This window comes from Hordeum vulgare, chromosome 3H (genome assembly GCF_904849725.1).
Source record: "Hordeum vulgare subsp. vulgare chromosome 3H, MorexV3_pseudomolecules_assembly, whole genome shotgun sequence".
Taxonomy (NCBI): Eukaryota; Viridiplantae; Streptophyta; class Magnoliopsida; order Poales; family Poaceae; genus Hordeum; species Hordeum vulgare.
Genome location: NC_058520.1, coordinates 85,359,652 through 85,382,038, shown reverse-complemented (window position 1 = coordinate 85,382,038; position 22,387 = coordinate 85,359,652). Strand labels below are relative to the sequence as shown.

At 48.5% G+C, this 22,387-nt stretch overlaps 1 protein-coding gene across 4 annotated transcripts; it reads left to right on the top strand.

Moving 5' to 3' along the window:
• Nucleotides 1–193: 193 nt before the first annotated feature.
• Nucleotides 194–20,389, top strand: LOC123443070. 4 transcript variants are annotated; one of them, XM_045119320.1, is made up of 11 exons: nucleotides 194–1,084; nucleotides 1,920–2,096; nucleotides 2,245–2,313; nucleotides 2,597–2,673; nucleotides 2,757–2,791; nucleotides 3,045–3,249; nucleotides 3,322–3,438; nucleotides 3,531–3,786; nucleotides 18,456–18,620; nucleotides 19,368–19,453; nucleotides 19,953–20,046. In XM_045119320.1, the coding sequence occupies exons 1-11, from the start codon at nucleotides 341–343 to the stop codon at nucleotides 19,981–19,983; spliced, it is 1,962 nt and encodes a 653-aa protein (XP_044975255.1). In that variant the 5' UTR covers nucleotides 194–340; the 3' UTR covers nucleotides 19,984–20,046. The 4 variants fall into 4 exon arrangements, with proteins under 4 accessions (XP_044975255.1, XP_044975254.1, XP_044975253.1 ...); XM_045119318.1 differs by having other exon boundaries at nucleotides 210–1,084; nucleotides 19,368–19,535; nucleotides 19,953–20,389; XM_045119319.1 differs by lacking the exon at nucleotides 18,456–18,620 and having other exon boundaries at nucleotides 204–1,084; nucleotides 19,368–19,535; nucleotides 19,953–20,389.
• The last annotated feature ends 1,998 nt before the right edge of the window (nucleotides 20,390–22,387 follow it).

The following is a 22,387-nucleotide window of genomic DNA, read 5'->3' as shown; positions in this document are numbered from 1 at the left end:
AATTTAAAATATCCAATTATAAAATACTACATTATTTAGATTTTTGATTGGTTATTATCTGCGGACGTATCGAAGGCGTTTGAGATTCACATTTGACAATTCCGGGCGGTAGATGCTCTCACGCCCGCTCGCCTGGCGCCTCTGCTCTCTCTCTCTCCCCCTCCCTCTCCGTAGAGCGCTACCACACCCACACACCCGTAAAGCACTTTTTGGCAGAGCAGAAGCCAGAAGGAGCGCAAAACCCCAGAAGCCAAACCCCCACCTGCTGTGACCTCGCTCGCTGATCCCCACGCCTCCAGTCCCCTCTCCCATTCCAGCAACCAGAACTGCCGCCGCCGTGATGGTGCAGTGCCCCGGAGCGTACGGGGTGGTCAAGAAGAGGTGTCGGAGCGACGGCGGCGCCACGCCGTTCAGCAAGAGGCTCGCCGTCGACCTGGGCTCCACCGGCATCTTCCGCGACGCCCCGGGAGGCTACGGGATCTCCCGCCGCCCGCTCCCGCTCCCGCCCTGGCCCGAGCCCCCCTCGACCAGCGTCTCCCGCGGCCGGTTCGACCACGCCGACCACCAGGGCGTCGTCATGGCCATCGCGCCCCTCACCGACATCACCCGCGTCGCCTGGAGTCCTCGCTCCGCACACGCGGCCCTCCCGCCCGGCCTCTGCCGCGGCCGGTTCGAGCTCGTCGCCGACGCCCTCGCGCCCTTCACCGACGTCACCCACGTCTTCTACGTCGCCTGGGATCCTCGTCCCACACACGCGGCGCCCCGCGGGGCGAACTACATCTTGCTCTGCAACACCCTGAACTGCCCCAAGCGAGCCCAGGTCCTCGTCCTCGACCCGTTCGACCCTTTCGGCCGCATTCAGCTCACCCTCCACAGGGGCTCCGATAACAGGCCGGGATCCCCTGTAGCCTGGGAGGGGTTCAGCGACCCGTCCGTCGTGGAACTGGTCGGCGAGCACGCGCTCTGGGCGGCCCTGCACGAGGGCTTGAACTGCAGCGATATGATCATTTACAGGTGGCCGGTGCTGGCTACTGGGTACTTGGGTAAACCAGCGCTTCAGGCTAGATTGGGCCATGGCGATTGGGTACGTGGGCAAACAAAGCTTATACTGTTTAATTTGTTCGCGTTCTGTTTACACTGCTTCCTAGAATAACTTCCTGGATTTTGTTACAGTACAGTGCAGTAATCTTATTTCAGTACAGTGCAGTACAGTGCAAACAAAGATTAAAGCGTACCCTCACTTTCAATGCTTCAGTACAGTGCAGTACAGTAATCTTATTTCATTAGAGGATGAAGTGAATTCAGCTAAACATCATATGAAATTAGATGATATCGAGTCAAATTATTGAAGTTACAGTACAGACCCATGTACCAAAATTGAATTCTAATGAATATGGAGATTCAGCAATCTGAAGCTAAAACCAACGGTTTCTTTCTTATTACACTCAGTTTTGGTGATTGCACCAATTCCAGCCTATTTTTGCTTCAACTGTTAAAAGACTAGTCCATACAGAAGTGCCCTTGAGTGTTCTTTTAATGTTTTGCCATTTTCTTGCTGAAATCCCCACAAGATGAAACTTGAGAAAGCTCAGTAAGCTTGTGTCTTGATGCGTCGATAGAAAAGGGTTTAAGTTGCAAGCCGGGGTTACACCATTAAAACGTGGTCAACACGTACACGACTAAGGTGCTGATGCAGGATAACCAGCAGCCCTTGTGGCCTGGCTAATCTCTACAATTTGAGGTTGGATGCTAGTATAGATCATTCACTGCCAAAACCTGTAGGAAACTATTACTGCCTACGGGGACTCGGTCGAGAACATAGAAAGCTCAAGGCACTTAGACAACATATATCACATGATATAATTTATTATGTTTTGCGATAGCAAATTGTTGACATGCTCATATTTCTTGGAATGCAGGCTCCAGAAACTCTTTCTGCAGCAGCTGCTCGAAAATCAGTATGTGACTTGTTATTTATGGTGGCTAGCACTGACAGCCCTGATTGGTGCTCTGTGAAAAACTGCTTGATAAAGTCTGCTCTAGGAGATATTCTTACTCAGTTTTACCAGAAATCGCAAATACTACATACGTATAAGGTACATTAGTGGGTGGCACATTCGTACGAAAATCATTTCTGATATCCTTGCCTGAGAAAGAATTTGGTTTTTTGCATGCAAAGGAAGAGACTGCCAAGAGTCTTTTACCAGAAACCAACTGCTTGACAATATATTATCACCTTTGCAGGTTAAGATGCCATCATGCTTTCTCCTTGGAGCAAAAGATTTCTGGGTTTCTGTTTTGAACAGATTACAGGTACATCCATGTGCAAGACTGTAATTTTCAAAGGTTAAAGGATTCTGTACATCCTATTCTGTTTAATAGATTCGGCAAGTTTTGCCTTCTCATAAAAAAAGGCTTTCGAGCCTTTGAAATAGTACTAGTAGGATTACTGTTGGTGCGTGTTTGGACAGCTCAGATGGTCTTCCTGAAAGAAAAGTGTGTTAAAGCCCCATGACCTGCACTGCTCAGTTCATCAGTTGTTCATGATGCAGAACTCGATTCAATTTATACTTAACTGTCTTTGCAACATTTTCAGTATGGAAGGCCTTTGAAGGAGAGAGGAGTGGACACCAGAAATATTTACTTTCTAGAAGATATTCATGGACTTGACAAGTTTGTCCGGATTTAAAACTATTTACTATGATTACTAAACATGTGTCATGACATTTTACTATATCAACTTTCTCTCTTTACAGGATGGTCAAAATTCCCGATCTTTTCTCCACATCTGGTATGATAATGATACAAAATATTTAAAATTAGTGATTAGCAATTTTGAGCACTGTTTTAGTGTTTAAACAGCCACTTTTAACTACTGCTATTCATGATAAATGTATTCATTGTTGAAATTCGCTAAGCCATACTGTCCTAACTCCTATGGTCTTCATTCTGGGCATGATTCTTACATCTTTCATTAGCTTGCATAAATCTATGCTAATGTTATTTGTCACTTTTGACGTTCATTCTTTGTTTACATATGGCAGGGCGTCAAACTCAATATTTAATGGTTTTGGTATTAATTTGGGGGTTCTTCATACCCAATGTAAAAGCCGATGCTGGAATGATGTGTCCAACGCAGAGCATCAATGACTTCTTGCCTAAGACACCTAAACCTACTTGTCCAGTGATAAAATTGTCTGGTGTCCATTGGTCACATTCAAAAACGGCCCGGAATCCCTTCACAAATCGGTAATTAGTAGTATTAATAATTGGGTATATATACTTGGGTGAGACAACTAACCATGATCATGTTTCTTTCAGTTATATCCTTACTAATAATCGGGTCAATGATCTCATTGGATATTTCTTGGAAAACGATTTCACGAAGTGTACTATGTTTCAAGATATACTTTTTGTCTTGGAATTTATCTTGCTTTGGTATGTACTTTTGCTTATATGCACCACTTTTTATGGATTTGGTTCTTATGAATTTTTTTTGAACTTTATGAATATCCTTTTGTTTTGTGCAGTCCGGTATTATGTCAACTAGATCAACACAAGCAAGTTAGATTTTTCTACCTTGATAGAACCATGATATCCTTATGGATTGATACATCACTTTGTCGCATATTTTACCATGCGTGCTGGAGTTTGTATGGATATTTGCTATCCTTGTCAAAAGATGTCGAGGTGAAGCATTTTGGACTACATACCCATTATATCAATTTGCTGGGTTGTTTGATATCTGCAGGAGTGTTATTATTGTTGGTGGCTCGTCATGTAAAGGTAAAATATCTAAACATAGTGAAATTATTTGTCATCAATGATTTTTAAATAATAGACGCCTTAGCCAATTTTTATTAGGCGCTAGGGGGGACTAATATGGCAGCCATGAGTAGACATAAAACTGATTCATACCTTGAATTTCCTGGTTGTTGAGCCCACATAGTATCCATTCCTCCCATCTTGTTTCCCATTTCTTCCTTCCACAATAGAAATCTGCATAAAGATGAACAAATATCATGTATGGTTAAAACTAGACTTAATTAATAGACCACCATTGGTAAAAAAACAGAGAGTAAATGACAGAACAAGTGCAAAACAAGATGACAAACATGAGTGCGTCAAAGTTGCCCGATGAATGTCGTCGATGCAGGCAAAAGATGGCCCGGAGCAGATGCACATGGTAGTGCCATCCATGGCGACGTCGTCCGCGACATCCTCGGTGTCGCGGCGGGACAAGGCGTCGACGACCGTGTTGAGACGGCCGGGGCGGTACTCGACAGTGAAGTCGAAGCCGAAGAGCTTGCTGATCCACTGGTGCTGCGGAACTGTGGAGAGGCGCTGGTCCAACAAGAACTTGAGGCTGTAGTGGTCCGTGTGCACATGGAATGACCGGCCCCAAAGATAAGGCCGCCAGTGGCGCACCACCTGAACCAGCCCAATAAGCTCATGCTCGTAGGCCGCGAGCTTGTGATGGCGAGCGGCGAAGGGGCGGCTGAAGAAGGCGAGCGGTCCCTCGCCCTTGTGGAGGACGGCGCCGAAGCCGATGCCAGAGGCGTCGCAGTCCACCACGAACAGCATATCAAAGTCCGACATCTGGAGGACGGGTTCCGTCGTGAGCGCCCGCTGGAGAGCCTCGAATGCCGTAGTCGCCTCCTCGTCCCAGGAGAAGGCGTCGCGTCGAAGGAGACGCGTCAGTGGCGCGGCGATGAGGCCGAAGTCCCGGATGTACTTCCAGTAGTAGCCGGGGAGGCCCAAGAAGCCGCGGAGCGCCCGCGGCGACCGTGGGGTCGGCCAAGCGGCGATGGCGGCGACCTTGTCCGCGTCCATCGCTACCCCGTCCGCCGAGATGACGTGCCCCAGGTACGCGACGGAGGTCGTGCCGGACGAGCACTTCGAGCGCTTGAGGTGAAGACGATGCGCTCGAAGCTCGTTGAAGATGATGGCCACGTGTTGTAGGTGCTCCGCCCAAGATGCACTGTAGATAAGAATGTCATCAAAGAAAACAAGCACAAAGCGGCGCAAGTATGGGCTGAGCACGTCATTCATCAGGGCCTAGAAGGTCGCCGACGCGTTGGAGAGGCCGAACGGCATCACCAGGAACTCAAAGTGGCCATGGTGAGTGCGGAACGCCGTCTTCTCGATGTCGTCAGGGTGCATGCGCACCTGATGGTAGCCCGAGCGAAGGTCGAGCTTGGTGAAGAAGCGCGCTCCGTGTAGCTCGTCCAAGAGCTCATCCACGACGGGGATGGGGAACTTGTCCTTGGACGTCAGGGCGTTGAGGGCGCGGTAGGCGATGCAGAAGCGCCATGTGCCGTCGGGCTTGCGCACAAGGAGCACCGGGGCGGAGAACGGCGATGTCGAAATCCGGATGATGCCCTGCGCGACCATGACCGCCACCTGACGCTCGAGCTCGTCTTTCTGCAGCTGAGGGTACCGGTACGGGCGCACGGCGACAGGTGCCGTGTCCGGCAGCAGGTGGATGCGGTGGTCACAGGGCCGCGCGGGAGGGAGGTCCTGTGGCTCGTCGAAGATGTCGCTGTGCTGCTGCTGGAGGTCGGCCAGGAGGGGATGCGCCTCGTCCAGTGCGGCCGCCATCAACTGGAGTTGCGGGGTCGCGGTGCCGGAGCCGCCGATGCCTGTCCACTGAACGCGACGGCCGCCCTCGCGCCAGAAGATGAGGGACAGCACATCGAGGTTCCAAAGGATGGGGCCGAGAGTGGACAGGAAGTCGATGCCGAGGATGAAGTCGTAGCAGCCTAGGTCGATGCCGACGCAGTCGATGGAGAACGGCTCGTCGCCGATGAGGACGGGAACCTGCCGCGCCACCCCCTGGCAAGCAAGGCAGTCCCTGTTGGCGACGGTGACGCTGAACTTCTCCGAGCCCGCCGGTTGGAGTGCGAGGCGGCGCATGGCGTCCCCGGACAGGAAGTTGTGCGTCGAACTCGTGTCCACGAGCGCGGTGAGATGCTCCCCGTTGATCGTCACCGGAAGCAGCATCGTCTTTGCCGTCTTGATGCCAGCCATGGCATGAAGGGAGTCGACGAAGGCGGTCGCGTCCACTAGCCCGTAGGTCGTGACGCCGGCCTCGGAGAGTGTGCTGGCGTCGAGCTCCGCGGTGAGGGCCTCCACCTCCGCGTCGTCGACGGTCTCCAAGTAGAACAGGCGGGCGCACGTATGACCCGGTGCATACGGCTCGTCGCAGTTGAAGCACAGGCCCTTGCGACGCCGCTCGAGCTGCTCGGCCGACGTCAAGCGCCGGAAGGTGCGTGTTGGCGCGGGGGCAGCCGCAGTAGTGGCCGGCAGGGCGGGGCGTGTCAGGGTGGCGGCCGCCGGGGCGGGGCGGGTCAGGGGACGCGTGCCGCGGCCTGGGAACGCCTGCTGCAGGGCGTTGGCGCGCTGCTCGTACGCGCGTGCGTAATATATGTCCGTCTGCAGGTCCTGGGGGTCGCGCATCTCGACGTTGATGCGGATGTGGTCGGGAAGGCTGCCGACGAAGAGCTCGGCGCGTTGGCGATCTGTGACGTCAGGCGCATGGCAGGCCAACGTCTGGAAGCGGTCGGCGAAGTCCTGCACCGAGGTGGTGAAGGGAAGGCGGCCAAGCTCGGCCAGGCGGCTCCCACGTATGGGGGGGGGGGCGAACCGGAGGAGACACAGGTCACGGAAGCGCTCCCATGGAGGCATCCCGCCTTCGTCCTGCTCGAGGGCGTAGTACCATGTCTGGGCGTCGCCACATAGGTGGTAGGAGGCGATCCACGTGCGTTCGGACGCCATGGTCCGTTACCCCCTGAAAAATTGGTCGCACTGATTGAGCCAGTTCAGGGGGTCAACGGTGCCGTCGTAGGTGGCGAACTCCAGCTTGATGAAGCGGGGCGGCTGCTGCACGTGTGGCAAGGCTGCGTAGGCGCCCTCGTGACGACCCAGCGCGGCGGAAGGAGAGTGCTGCGACACCACGGAGCTCCCGGCGTACGGGTCAGTGTACCCGCCGGTGGCTGCAACACCGTCGGCAGTAGCGGCGCCGTCGTGTAGGTCGGCGTGTCGATCCATGTCGGTAGCGGGGACGGCGGCGGCGGCCACCGAACCTGGGTGATCTGCAGGCCCTGGGGCGCGACGGTGGCCGGGGGCGGTGGCGCGAAGGGCGCCGCCGGCGGAGGCGGTGGTGGCGGGGTTGCGTACGGAGCCTGGAGGAAAGTCCGGAGGTTCGAGACCGCCAGGGTGAGGTCGCGGATCGCCGAGGACATCTCCGCCGGGGAGAGGACGGGGGTGGCTTCGGCCGCCAGGGTCGCGGTACCGGAGGCGGCGACGGCTGCTGCTGCGAGGTGGCGGGGAAGGCAGTGGTGGCGGCGGCGGTGGTAGTGGGAAGGTCCGACAAACTCATCGAACCCAAGCTACCTGATACCAAATTGGTAGAGGATAGGGTTCTACCAGGTCTCGGACGTAGGTTGTAGGGGTGGAAGTGCGGGCTGCGAGGTTGGGGACGCCGGCGCCGGCGGTTGGGCGCCGTCGCGGCGTGAGAGAGAGAGAGAGAGAGGCGGCTAGGGTTTGGGGCTCCCGTCTCCTGAGGGAGACGACAACAGAATATTGTTTATTGTCTGCTTAATAACGAAGGGGTACATGTGTTTATAAAGGAGGACAACCTCCACTAAACCCTAGATAACTTGGACTCTAATATAACTTGGACTCTAATATAACTTGGACTCTACTATAACTTGGACTCTAAGATAGCTAAGATAACTTGGGCTAAGCCCATAACTAACCCTGCCCACTGGGCCTCCTCCGTTGGTACGTTGTACCGGTCATAACATTTTCACTTTCATCAATTGATCCAATTTATCGTGTAACTTTTCAACCCCTTGAATTTCTCCCATCAACCAGTGCTCTTCTTTTTTTTGATAAAGGGCTTTTATTACTTAAAAGGTTTAGGCATTACACCCTGCCTCTGCATAACTAAGATACACACAGCCACAGACCAACAGTACGGTAACTAAAAACAACAACAGACGTAATACGATCATGTAGACATAAATCATCGTTGCCTATGGAGGCCCAATCCGGAGATCAAGCTGCCACCCATGTGGGATAAAAATATCCCTCGCCACCTTTTCTAGTCGCACACAGGCCATCGTAAAATGCCTCGATACTCCGTCCATTGTAAGGTGGACCACGAACGGAGAATACCTGTGCATCGGAAGAGAACCTGCAAACGAGAGAAATTTTTATCATTAAACACCTTGTCATTTCTACTCAGCCAAAGCGACCATATAACGACAAGCGGTCCTATTCGAAAAATGATTCTAAACTTATTATCTATCCCATTTAACCGATTGCCAAAAACATTGACAACAGAAGTGGGTGGATACAAGTTGGAAGTCATTTGGATAGCTGACGGATAGCTGACCAGATAGAGCGTGCGAACTTGCAGTCGAAGTATAAGTGTTTTATTGTCTCTTCTTGAGGACAAATTACACACTAAGTGCTTTCATGCTAGTTGCGTTTGACGAGGTTATCTTTAGTTAAAATGACACCTTTGCGAAGGTACCACGAGAATATCTTTAATTTCAGTGGGACCTTCATCTGCCATATTTTTTGTTATTATCGACTGGGATATCGGACTTAACCATCGCCCTATACATGGAATCCACCGAGTATTTCCCATTTCCACATAGGTTTCAACGAAACTCATCAGTACCTTGTGACAGCTGAACCGATGCCAGGCGTCCTAACAAGGCATTCCAAGACTGGAGTCTTGTACGATTAAGTCTCGTCTGAACGTCACATCTGGTGGCGAAACTTGCATCACAGACTCAAGCGTAGCACCTTTGTGGCGCACAATACTGTATAAAGACGGACACTGTTCACCGAGGGTGGTATTCCCTAACCACTTATCCTCCCAGAATCTTATTTCCGATCCATCCTTATTCTTAAACGCACCAAAGCGAAAGAAATGTTTCTTAGTCGCCATTAGGCCGGCCCAAAAATGTGAGTCCCCAGGTTCCCAAATGACCTGCAATAACGGTTTTGTGCCGATGTATTTTCGTTTAAGGAGGGTTTGCCAGACACCATCCCCGTAAGTAGCTTGAAAAGCCGCTTACCCAACAGGGCTGAGTTCTTAACCTGGAGGTCATGAATACCTAGTCCTCCCTGGTCTTTTGGTCGGCAAACGACATTTCATTTAGTCAGTCGATATTTCATTTTCTCATTGTCCCCTTGCCAAAAACATCTCGATCGGAAATAATCCAATCTTTGTAAGACTCCTTTGGGTAACTGAAAGAAAGATATCATATACAGTACCATATTAGTTAGTACTGAATTTATGAGACCCAGTATTCTTCCCAGGGATAGCAATTTTCCTTTCCAACTTGCCAGTCTTTTTTGCAGACGTTCTTCGACATGCTTCCATTTTGCATTAGTTAATCTCCTATAATGTATTGGAATGCCCAAATACTTAATAGGAAATTGCCCTTGCTCACATCCAAATAACTCGGCATATTGACGAACTGCGACCTGAGCCTCGCCAAAACAAAACAATTCGCTTTTATGGAAGTTAATTTTCAGCCCAGATAATTGCTCGAACGCTGACAATATTAATTTTTATCTAGGTTGTGTTCCTTATCTAGGTTGTGTTCCATAAATAGAATCGTGTCGTCTTCATATTGAAGGATTGGTAATCCCCCATCCACTAGATGTGGGACCACCCCCTCAATTTGACCATCTTGTTTAGCCCGGTCAATCATGATCGCTAACATATCCGCCACTAAATTAAATAGTATGGGGGATATAGAGTCCCCTTGTCTTAATCCTTTTTTTGTTTCGAAGTAACGTCCTATGTCGTCATTGACTTTCACTGTGATGCTACCTCCAGAAACAAAGCTATGGATCAAGGCACACCATTCTTTTGAGAACCCTTTCATTCTTAGAGTCTGTTGTAGGAACGACCAATTAACTTTATCATAGGCTTTTTCAAAGTCTATCTTGAAAATTACACCATTAAGTTTTTTAGTATGCATCTCATGTGCAGTTTCGTGTAAAACAACAACTCCATCCAGGATATTCCTACCTTGCATAAAAGCAGTTTGAGTAGGTTTAACCACATGATCAGCCACCGAATTTAACCTAATAGTTGCCACTTTCGTAAAGATTTTGAAACTAACATTAAGGCATATAGGTCTATATTGTTGAATCCTTTCTGCCTCCAAAATTTTAGGTAACAAAATGATCTCCCCAAAGTTTAGGCGAAACAATTCTAGTTGTCCGGCAAGCAAGCATCCGAATAAATCTAGAAGATTCGGCTTAATGACTTCCCAGAAGTGCTCGTAAAACTCAGCAGGGCAGCCATCTGGACCTGGTGCCTTATTATGTTCCATTTAGAAGGGAGCATTTAGAAAGGAGTTCTCCTCAGCGGATAGTTGAGGGATATCATCTGTTTGTGACTCATCCATGGAGATATTTCCTTCCCCGGAGCTCTGAACAGATCTTTATAATACTTTGAAATATATGCCTCGAGTTGCTCTTGTCCTTCGATCCGACCTTCCTCCTGATTAAGGGAATGAATACGTTTTTTCCTATATCTGCCATTGGCGACATTATGGAAATATCTCGTGTTCGAGTCCCCTTTCAGCAAGGTCAGTGCCTTAGATCTCTGGTACCATTTGAGTTCTTCCTCACGCAGCATACGTGCTACTTGCGCATTAGATTGGCTTTTAAGCTCGATCTCCTACGGTGATAGAACACATAATTCTGCCTGATGGTCAAGCTCGTCAATGATGGAACAAAGACGTTCTTTTTCTTTTTTTAAGAATACCAGTTGTGTGTCTTGCCCAACCTCGAAGATAGTTGCGGAGATTACAACAACAACAACAACCAAGCCTTTCAGTCCCAAACAAGTTGGGGTAGGCTAGAGTTGAAACCCATAAGATCTCGAAGCCAAGTCATGGCTCTGGAACGTGGATAGCTAACTTCCACGCACCCTTGTCCATGGCTAAGTCTTTGTCGATATTCCAAACCTTCAGGTCTCTCTTAACGGACTCCTCCCATGTCAAGTTTGGTCTACCACGACCCCTCTTAACATTCTCAGCACGCTTTATCCGTCCTCTATGCACCGGCGCTTCCGGTGGCCTCCGTTGAATATGTCCAAACCATCTGAGACAATGTTGGACCAGCTTCTCTTCAATCGGTGCTACCCCAAGTCTCTCTCGTATATCGTCATTCCGTACCCGATCCTTCCTTGTGTGGCCACATATCCATCTCAACATGCGCATCTCTGCTACACCTAACTGTTGGATATGTCGTCTCTTGGTTGGCCAACACTCCGCGCCATACAACATCACAGGTCGGATAGTTGTCCTATAAAACCTGCCTTTTAGCTTTTGTGGCACTCTCTTGTCATAGAGTACGCCAGAAGCTTGGCGCCACTTCATCCACCCAGCCTTGATTCAGTGGCCCACGTCTTCATCGATATCGCCATCCTTCTGCAACATGGACCCCAAATATCAAAACGTGTCTCTCTCCGGTACCACCTGCCCACCAAGGCTAACCTCTCCATCCTCGTGCCTAGTAGCACTAAAACTGCACCTCATGTATTCAGTTTTAGTTCTACTAAGCCTAAAACCTTTCGATTCTAGAGTCCGCCTCCATAACTCTAACTTTCTATTAACCCCCGTTCGGCTATCATCGACTAGCACCACATCATCCGCAAAGAGCATACACCATGGGATATCTCCTTGTATATCCCTTGTGACCTCATCCATCACCAAATCAAAAAGATAATGGCTCAAAGCTGACCCTTGGTGTAGCCCTATTCTAATCGGAAAGTCATCGGTGTCGCCATCACTTGTTCGAACACTTGTCACAACATTATCATACATATCCTTGATGAGGGTAATGTACTTTATTGGGACTTTGTGTTTCTCCAAGGCCCACCACATGACATTCCGAGGTATCTTATCATAGGCCTTCTTCAAATCAATGAACACCATATGAAGGTCCTTCTTTTGCTCCCTGTATCTCTCCATCAGCTGTCGTACCAAGAAGATGGCTTCCATGGTAGACCTCCCAGGCATGAAACCAAATTGGTTTTTGGTCACGCTTGTCAACCTTCTTAAGCGGTGTTCAATGACTCTCTCCCATAGCTTCATAGTATGGCTCATCAGCTTGATTTCGCGGTAATTAGTACAACTTTGAACATCCCCTTGTTCTTAAAGATTGGTACTAAAATACTCCGCCTCCATTCTTCGGGCATCTTGTTTGACCGAAAAATGAGGTTGAAAAGCTTAGTTAGCCATACTATCGCTATGTCTCCAAGGCCTCTCCACACCTCGATGGGGATACCATCAAGACCCATCGTCTTGCCTACTTTCATCCTTTTTAACGCCTCATTAACCTCACACTCCTGGATACGTCGCACAAAGCACATGCTGGTATCATCAAAGGAGTCGTCTAGCTCAATGGTAGAGCTGTCAACCTCTTCATTGTAAAGGTTGTCAAAGTACTCCTGCCATCTACGCTTGATCGCCTCATCCTTCACAAGAAGCTGATCATCTCCGTCCTTGATGCATTTGACTTCGCCGACATCCCTCGTCTTCCTCTCCCTAATCTTGGCCATCTTATAGATGTCCCTTTCGCCGTCCTTAGTGTTTAAACGTTGGTAGAGGTCCTCATACGCCCGACCTCTCGCTTCACTCACCGCCCGCTTTGCAGCCTTCTTCTCCATCTTATACTTCTCCATGTTAGCTGCACTCCTGTCCAGATATAGGCATCTGAAACAGTCCTTCTTCTCCCTAATAACCTTCTGGACCTCATCATTCCACCACCAGGTGTCCTTAGCTTCCCTTCTACTTCCCTTGGTCACCCCAAACTCCTCTACAGCGACCTTCCGCAAGAAGGTCGCCATACTCGTCCACATCAAGTTTGCATCGCCTCCTTCCTCCCAAGGGCCCTCCTTAATGACCCTCTCCCTGAAAGCCTGGGATGGCTCCCCCTTGAGCTTCCACCACTTCGTTCTAGCGACTTTGGCGCACTTATCCCGTTGGACACGAATCCTAAAGCGGAAGTCAGCAACCACAAGCTTATGTTGAGGGACAACACTCTCTCCAGGTATCGCTTTACAATCAATGCAAGCGTGTCTGTCTTCTCTTCTAGAGAGGACAAAATCAATCTGGCTAGAGTGTAGACCACTACTGAACGTCACTAGATGGGATTCTCTCTTCCTAAAGAGGGTGTTAGCTACAACCATGTCGTAGGCTAGAGCGAAGCTCAGGACATCATCTCCTTCTTGGTTCCTGATGCCATAGCCAAAGCCCCCATGCACCCTTTCAAAACCTGTGTTAGATGTACCCACATGGCCATTGAGGTCTCCTCCTATGAAGAGCTTCTCACCAATAGGTACCCTCCTAACTAAGTCATCCAGGCCTTCCCAAAACTCCCTCTTGGTGCTCTCATTGTGGCCTACTTGCGGGGCATACGCGCTGATAACATTGAGGACTAAGTCCCCAACTACCAGCTTGACAAGGATCATCCGGTCCCCTTGCCTCTTAACGTCCACAACTCCATCCCTAAGGCTCTTGTTGACCAAGATGCCTACTCCATTCTTGTTTGAAGTTGTCCCTGTGCACCACAACTTGAAGCCGGTATCCTCCACCTCATTCACCTTTTGTCCCTTCCATTTGGTCTCTTGGACACATAGGACATCAACACGCCTCCTCACCGCCGTATCAACTAGCTCCCGTAACTTACCCGTCAGGGACCCTACGTTCCAGCCACTGGCGAAGATTACACATTTTATTATTCCATCTTCGAATAGGCGAATCACCACCCACTGGCTTGGACCACACCTTTTTAACTAACTCATCAAACCCATCACGTTCCAACCACACCAACTCGAATTTGAAGGGGTGTTGTGTAGTTGGTTTCAATGTGCCAGTAAATAAAATGATGGGGGCATGGTCAGATAATGCCTCAATACGTTCGAAAGCGCGTACTGTTAACAACGGGAATTTATCTTCCCAATCGGTGCTCATTAGTATCCGATCCAACTTTTCGTCTGTTGGCTCGGGAAGGCTATTCGTCCAAGTGAATTGCCTTCCCGTCATGTGAACCTCTCTTAAATCCATGCTATCGATGACAACATTGAATAAAAAAGGCCAATGGTTATCAAACCTTCCTTTACTTTTCACATGTGGAAACCCTAGCATATTAAAATCCCCACCTATTAGAATAGGATGTGGATTATTATTAGCCAAGTTAACCAATTCACGGAGGAAAGCAGCCTTATGAGGTTCTTGAGCAGCACCATACACAACAACCAAACTCCAAACGAAGTTATCAACTATATTACGGATGTTGAATTTAATATGAAAGTCACCATCCGAAAGAGTTAATACCTCCATCGAATCTGATTTAACGCCAAGTAAGATGCCACCCGACCTACCGCGCGGGGGCATAGAATGGTAAAGTCCATACCGCCAGACAGGCGGTCGAGGACACTCACTGGGAAATCATGTCTCCCCGTTTTGGAAATAGCCACGAACTCCAACCTATGATCCATAACATGTTGTGCAATATTCAGGTGTTTAGCCAATTCGCCAAGACCTCTGCTATTTGTGAACATGCCATTCATGGGAAACAGTTGGGGATTTTGACATTTTTGCGTTTTCCCATGTATTTTTTTTACTTTTTTTTGCCTCTGGCGGATTTGGATTTCCGGCCGGAAGAGTAGAGATCATAGATAGATCCTAGCTCGTCCTCATCCATTCCCACCTCCGTCACCACACCCACAAGATGAGATAGAAGCTGTCCATCCACAGAGGCATTGTCATCATCTTCTGGTGTAGTAACCGGCCTACTGGACACACCTGGAGAGATCTTTAAACGATCATACTCCACATGCTTCAACATGTTAGCCGAGACAATAATTTCTTTCTCATTTCTACCTAAAGAAACCCCAATATTCCTTAAAGTTGATGATAACTTAGAATCGAAATAAGAAATAAAGGATTTGTTAGTGGGAGACGTACCAATAGGAGGAGGTGTTAACATCGCCGCCTTGTGGCGCATGGCCTTAGCTAGCGCATCCTCATTCGTAGCGGAAGCACCATCAGTCGTGGTACGGTGACGTTCGCTGCGCCTTGGTATCGTCATCGGTTGCGAACGAGACCCCACCCCCTGCTGCACCGCGGGAGGAGGCAAGGATGAAGTAGCAGTCCCCTCGACCACAACATCCTTCGTAGGTGGATTGTCCTCCAACAACGCAACTAGTTCATGGTGCACCGGAGTGACACATTTCTCCGCACCCATGACGGCGCGACTCGCATCAGTGTGCCCCTCTTTCTCCACAGGTACCGCAGGCCACAAAAGAGGCGACCCACCATCCATCCTCACACCGGTGGGATCCTGCTGCACCGTGCACGACGACTTGTGGGGTTGGCCACCCGCGGTGGCCGCAGCAGCTCCAACAGCTGCAAACGCAGTCGAGCCGCCAGCCTCATACACATGCGCGTCAGCTAGTTGCGAACCAGCCAGTGCGACCGGCGCACTGGTGTCAAGGACGCTGCTGGCTGCAGCTAGCTCACTGCCACCCTGCATGGTCATCGAAGGGTTACGAAGTGTACCCAGGTCCAACGATTTTTCGCCAGGGACAGGGGATACATGCCTTGATGCCCCAGCCACTAGAGTTTCTCATCTCACGTATAATCTCCATACAGCGAGGTGATTTAGGACTGGGATTGGAAGGCGTCAGAGCAATTCCACAGAGGAGGCTAGCCACCGAAGAACGCTGAACCTGACCCTCGTGAGTTGATGGACTTAGTCAACTGACATACTCGTAACCCCGCCATCATCTTGCGTTGAAGCTCCTCCATGTCCATGCTGTTCCGTGTGACTATCCTCCATGTTTCTACCGCTGCGCCATCTTTGCTTTTGGTATCCCAAACAAGAGGTATAAAGTCTGTTTCCGGCAGAAAGCCTTCTGGCTCCGGACGGAAAGTGAACTCGTATCCCTTCAACAATAAGATACCGTCCGTGTGAATATACGGCCCTAACTCATCCATCTTTTTGAAGCAATCGTCAGCAGCCATTCGTACGAGTATACGCACCACTCCTCTACGCCGGAGAGACAGAAGACCGACATCAATCGTAGTGCCAATCAGAGTCCCTACAGCCCAAATGCCCAGAAAATGTCGCATAGAGTGGGGCACCCCTGTGACGTGTACCCAAGTCTGGTGTAACTCCATCTTAGGAACAATCTCCTCTGGCTTCCACTGATTGAAAGCAAGCCTAGTATCCTGCGCTGGAGTGCCAAGATCAACTCCATCGAATCTCGAGAGCACCGCCATCGACGGAAAACCAATTGTGAACTAACTGTCCCCATTAGGGACAGCCTCCTAGACCCAACACAGTATCGGGCACATACGCGCCACTTGATCCTGGACTTATTTTGTTGTAGCAGCCGTGCCACCAACCATTTCCAGTGCAATGGGACTTGAGCTTGGAACCAACTTTGCATTATGAGCGTTGTTGTCCGGGAACTGAGCAAACATCGTGTCCTTATTACCCATACCAGCAACAAACACACAAGGTTTAGGAAGCTTCAAACTAGGGCACTTCTTGAGCGGGTGCAAAGAGTTATCACAAATGTAGCAATAATGTTGTATCGCGCAGTTTTTGGTAGCATGGGTGTCCACCTCGCACTTTTAACATCGTGTCTTGACCTTCTTTGCAACCTGAACCTGAAGTGCCGCCTGCCTGGCCTCCTCCTGAGTCGGCTGAACCTGCAATGTCGTGGCGGTGGGCTGCGCTGACTCTGTCACGGCCGGGACAACTTGCACTGCATCTCCTTGCTGCTGCTGAATCTGCCCACCTGTCGGTGGCGCCTTCTTGTTCTTCTTTCTCTTCTACCCCAGACCACCCGCAGCGGAAGCAGCAGTGCCAAAAGCAAACCCCGGCTGCGGGTTAGGAGCTGCCGAGGGAAACGTAGCCTGCCCCGACACAGGCGGATGCACGGGCGCAAAAGTCGCTGGTCCCCTTGCGGCACCAAAACCGACAGCTGCAGCGCCCCCGGGAGGCACGTTTGCTTGAGATCCCAATGCCGGAGCAGAGAGCCTTTGTCTCGACTGCCCCACAGATCACGACGGAGCCGCCATTGGAGGTGCCGACCGGAGCACGTTAGTGAAAGACCGTCTCGTTCGCCCGTCCCCGAAACCACCTCGGCGGCTACCAGCGGTCGCGTTTGTATGACAATCGGTAGATCGAAACGGCGGCGACGGCCTTGAGGGCAGCAACGCTGCAGAGGAAGTAGGGTCTTTGTGTTCCTGTCGCCATAGCCCGCCGAACCAAAGGCCCAGATGAGCCCATGGCGATGAACGGCCTGCATGCTTCCCGGTCCCACAAGCCAGCAATACCGGCGTTTGAATTGCGAGCCCGCCGCCCCCGCGCGAGGAACATGGATCTTCAATCACCGTCTCCACCGGGCCGTCATCAGCGCCGCCGGCCTCCATGGTCGCACCGTCCAGCACCACCTTGCCCTTGTCGACCATCACCTACTTGGGGCTCACCATGTCTGGAAAGAAATCGCCTAGGCACGGCGGAGGCGCGATCCGAGGCCGGGGTAGAGGACCACGCCAACCCATCCGCACCACCGGCACCTTGATCCCACCTAGCCGCGGCGAGCGCATCCGCTTTGTTGGCGGGGATGCAGCCTCGTTCGCGACCTCCGGCAATGAGGTAGCCACCTCGGACGTTCGAATCCCATCGGACCTGCAAGATGGAACAAACAACGTACCTTGATCCACTTCATCATCGGCCAACGAATATCGGCGTTCCCAGAACAAGACGTGGGTGTTGGGTACCCGATCTCATTCCAGAACTCCTGGGCCAGCTGATCATCGGACTTGGACGGCCGGCGGGTAAAGACTTGGGAGACCAGCCGCTCTTCTAGCAGCACTTCGGTCACTACCCTTACCGCCAGATCCTCCGCCTCACTATCAGACCCATCGTCCGATGTCCCCTCCGACAGTAGAGAGAAGCGGGATCCCGACTGTGACTCGACATCGCCCCACTTGCCGCCGTTCACCGCAAGTGCTCTCCTGTGGCCTTCTCATACAGCTCCGTCCCGTGCTCTCCTCTAGAGCATCTCCACATGCGCAGTTCACTGCAGCCACTTCTTCGGCCTCCGCCTAGGCTTGCTTTTCTCTCCCTGCACTCATGCCCTGGGATGCTCGGTGCTTCGCTGCATGCTGCCTATTCACCTTAGGCCACCTCTAGGACCAAGCGTACCTGCTTCTCTTCTCTTCTCCAGGATACCAGCAGCAGCGCTCTCTTCTCCTGGTGCTCTTTTCTACGTGGTTTTCTTCTGATACCATCTGTTTGTGTGTGTGTGTGTGGGGGGGGGGGGGGGGGGTTGATTTTTGGAATCTCTCTACAGGTATGCTGACAACATTGTTTTTCATTTTTTTCATCAGGATTGGCAGTTCGTACTTCATCGTTTGGTGGGGTTGTTTTGGCTGCTTCTACCACTGTACTGTTTAAGGTTTTTGAATCCAAGCAATGACAATATTTTCATAATTGGTCTGATTGGTTTTAGTGCCACGGTACTGATGTATGTCCTGAAATGGTTTACCATTGTGGTAAGTGCAATAATCAATTGTTCGCTGTAAACTTATACTGTGGGACGGAGGAGTACTTCTTAATTGTTTTACACCACACAATAGAAATAAAGAAATGCTAATTAGTTCTAACATTAAGTTTATCCTAAAAATATCTCATGCAACCCTTGTTTGTATTCTCTAACTTGCATTGCATCCTATAGAGTCGTACATGACAAGGCATCCCATCTACCCGTAGCCCGAACTTTCAAGCAAACTTGTATGAATCGTTGTTGGAGAGTTTCTAATTGGTCCATCATGAACTATACTCAGGTCCAACCCTAGTCAATATTAGTAGTACCATGTGATTAAATATTAGTCTGGTTTATTACTTAACACGAACAGAATGTGGGGATCTTGATGGAAAATGATACAACTATCCTCTAATTTACAACTAGCAGAAGTTATTCCCGAATTAGTCAATTTTCGTGTCTAGGGATTCTAGCTTTGGAGAAATCCAATGCTCCCACGGTGTTCCAATAGAGTTTTGTGATGTTGGCATGAGCTGAATGGACATATTATGTTATGTGGGTTTATAAGCATAAGCCTAGGGGCAAGTTCGGAAGGCTATCAACCGCTGCTTAGCGTAGAAACCTGGTGATAATATTAACTTTTAGTTCTTTTATAGATATAATGCCTTGTGGTACCAGGAACTAAAACAAACAAGCAAACATAATACGAATGTAGTTTTCTGTTATTTTTTAATTTTTTAATTTTGTTTGTCTATAGGGTTTCAAGAGATCTACGGTGGTACTGAACATCGCCACCATCCTGTTGTCGCTATGTTGTGTGGGTGCTGAGACAACAAGATCATGGTACGGATATGCTCAACTTGGAAGTATTTTGTTCCGAACTACCGACGTCAAAAGGTCTATCTGCTTTATTTCGCCATCAGAGGTTAGCAAATCATTAACTAATTACAAGATGTAACATTCTGTTTTCTTTGTGCTTGGTGTTACATTCTGTTCATCATAAAGCACTTACTGATGTTTTCTCATATTTAAAATAACTTGTTAAAAACTTAATATTTTGAGGGGTATTATTAGAACGCTAGATGGGTGATAAGTGATAACAATATTATAGACCAAAAGAACATAAGCACGAGTTATTACTATGTTAGCATTTAGAGTAGAGTAAATTACAACACGAGTGTCCTTGTGTGTGATAGTTTATTCAGAAGAAACATATTGCTGTTTTTGTTTTTGTGAAAATATTACTGCTGTCTTGCTGTCTGTGCTGCAAATGAATGTATTGTCTAGGTTTTCTCTATTCTGCTATTGTTATACACGGACGTAACAAGTTCTGTTTAAATAGCGGGCGGGCATGTGGGCGAGCATGCGGGTGACCATGAAGGGTCAATGGAGGCTTGTTGCAGCAACAATGAGGAGAACGGTTGCCACCGTCAAAAGGAAGCTGCGGCCCAGAGGCACGCTGTGAAGAGTGATGGTGGCGGTGGTGCTCAGAAGAAGCATCGTTACACATTGGAGTAAACGTTCTAGATGCTTTGTGGCAGGGGTGTTGATTGGGATCGACTATAAGTAAACGTTCTAGATGCATGTGCCATGATGGATGTTCCCTGCCTTTCTTTTGTTGATGCATACGTTGTTTGTTCTCTCCTCATGCTCTAAAACCTCGTGTGTCCTGTTGCTGAAACGACATTATGGCAGAACATTGTTACTTCAGATGGAACGAAACCGTACACCACTCCAATGCATGTGCTGGGCACCAAAAAAATTCTTATTGATGTCAAACATGATCCTTGTGTTGATTAGTTTTGCCGTTTAGGTTGCCTTCGTTTGTGTGTATTATCAGGTCTCGTAAACTATCTATTTGTGAATTTTTCAAATAGTGCCAAACATTTCGCTTGTTGATTATTCAAGAAAAGAGTTGCCCCAAAACAGGTGAGAATTAATAGAAAAATCGTAAGTGTACTACTCACAAAGCATGAAACATCGTAATTGCAAATGCAGTCTTCCCATGGCACAAGAACAACAATCCTTACTACAACACATCTCAACTCTTGATGAGAACACCGCCAATGATAAAAACTCTTTTGTTCCTCTTCAATTTTTTCTTGTTTGGTTTCTCCTTCAGGAGACATCCATTTGTGTTGTTGGGTCTATGCTGATTGCCACTCATTTGTCAAGAAAATCATAATAATCATTGTATTTTTTATGTAGTTATCGTCAACCAGGAGGTTCTTAGGAGCACAAACCAACACGTTGGCCGCATCAACATCATTAATAAAAGCCACTGATAAGTGATCGTCAACCATATGAATGACCAACATGATGGACTCAAGCACCTCCAGGTGCTCACATGAAATAGGGGAAACATGTCTCTCACATGAGGTTGCCGCTGAGTCCACCTGCAATTGCTCCAGAGAAAGAGGTAATATAGGGCCTAACCATATGTTCTCGAAGCTCAAGCTTGATATGTAGAACTGGAGCCACAAGCACATCAATGGACTCCTCGTCAGTGAATGACAACAACACAGGGGATAAGGCGATGATGAATTGTCCCCAACACGAGGGGAGAAACATCCATATAGCTCCGCCCTCTTGTCCTCTATGGAGCCAACACCAACCACACTAAGAGGACGCGACATCGGTGTGGTTTGCACCATAGCCGACACAAGGGAGAACTTACTTAGAGTAGTCTCCACCCGCTCTAGAAATCTTCCAACCCTTGCCAGCCACCCTTGCAACAGCTCAGTCTGATCTACTAGAGCAGACTGAAGCACCATACATCCGATGGAGTTTTTGGGACAACGGTAGCAGAAATGACACACTCACAAAGTCACAATACCCATGGAAAATCAACTTTGAGGGGAGAGCATCGGACCCTCACTTGGAGAAGGAACAGGGTGATGTTGCATCTTATTAACCCTTTGCATTTGTTCGGTACTGTGTGCATCTTATCAAGATTGTTAAGGCTCATGTCATTGTGATTTCTAGGCTAACACATGTGACACGTCAATTATGTGAATTTGGTGTGTGATAATATCCAAATATAATCCATTCACTCCATAAATATTAGAGTTGAGAGTGTGTAATTTAATTCTATTACGAGTTAATTCTTTCAGCGATGAACTCTTCAGGCATCTTTAGTGTGTGCCAAATTAAGGTGCAAAATTTTTGGTGTTCGAATTTTGGTAAGATAATTGCCCAAGGTTGGTGTTTTGCCCATGATTCAGTATGCAAAGAGAATCACCATTTTTTTGGATGTTTACAAAAATAATTATGAATAGTAGAAGGTTTTTGTCAACATTTAAAATCTTGAATTAATTTGAATTCATACTAATACAATATAAATGTATTATTAAAAAGAGAATTTTGAAAAGATCAATATAGAAAATGATTCATCTCAATAGGTGTTGGTTTCAAAGTTATGATCATATTAAGTTTAAATTCAAAAATAAATAAAGATAAAAAATAAGAAAATAAAAAATTGGGAAAAGTAGTTTGAAAGGTTTTGAAAATTCAATAGAAACATTATGTGCCGTTATATTGTGCTCCCTCTGTCCTAAAATAACTGTCTTAACTTTGTACTAGCTCTAGTACAAAATTGTACTAAGCTTAAGACACTTATTTTGGGGTGGAGGGAGTATTAGTATACTACACTAGTGTATACTCAAGCGTTTGTGGAGTGCTGAGAGCCGTCTAATCTAAAAGAGATGATTGGACGGTTGTAACTACACTAGTGCCAAAAAAAAGTCTTACGCTATGAGACATAGGGAGTATTTATGA

Excerpts from the sequence above, each read along its gene's own strand:
- LOC123443070 (XM_045119318.1), top strand. The coding sequence starts at position 341 with ATGGTGCAGTGCCCCGGAGCGTACGGGGTGGTCAAGAAGAGGTGTCGG. Across the intron at positions 3,250-3,321 it reads CGGAATCCCTTCACAAATCG|TTATATCCTTACTAATAATC; the intron begins GTAATTAGTAGT and ends TGTTTCTTTCAG. Across the intron at positions 18,621-19,367 it reads TGAAATGGTTTACCATTGTG|GGTTTCAAGAGATCTACGGT; the intron begins GTAAGTGCAATA and ends GTTTGTCTATAG.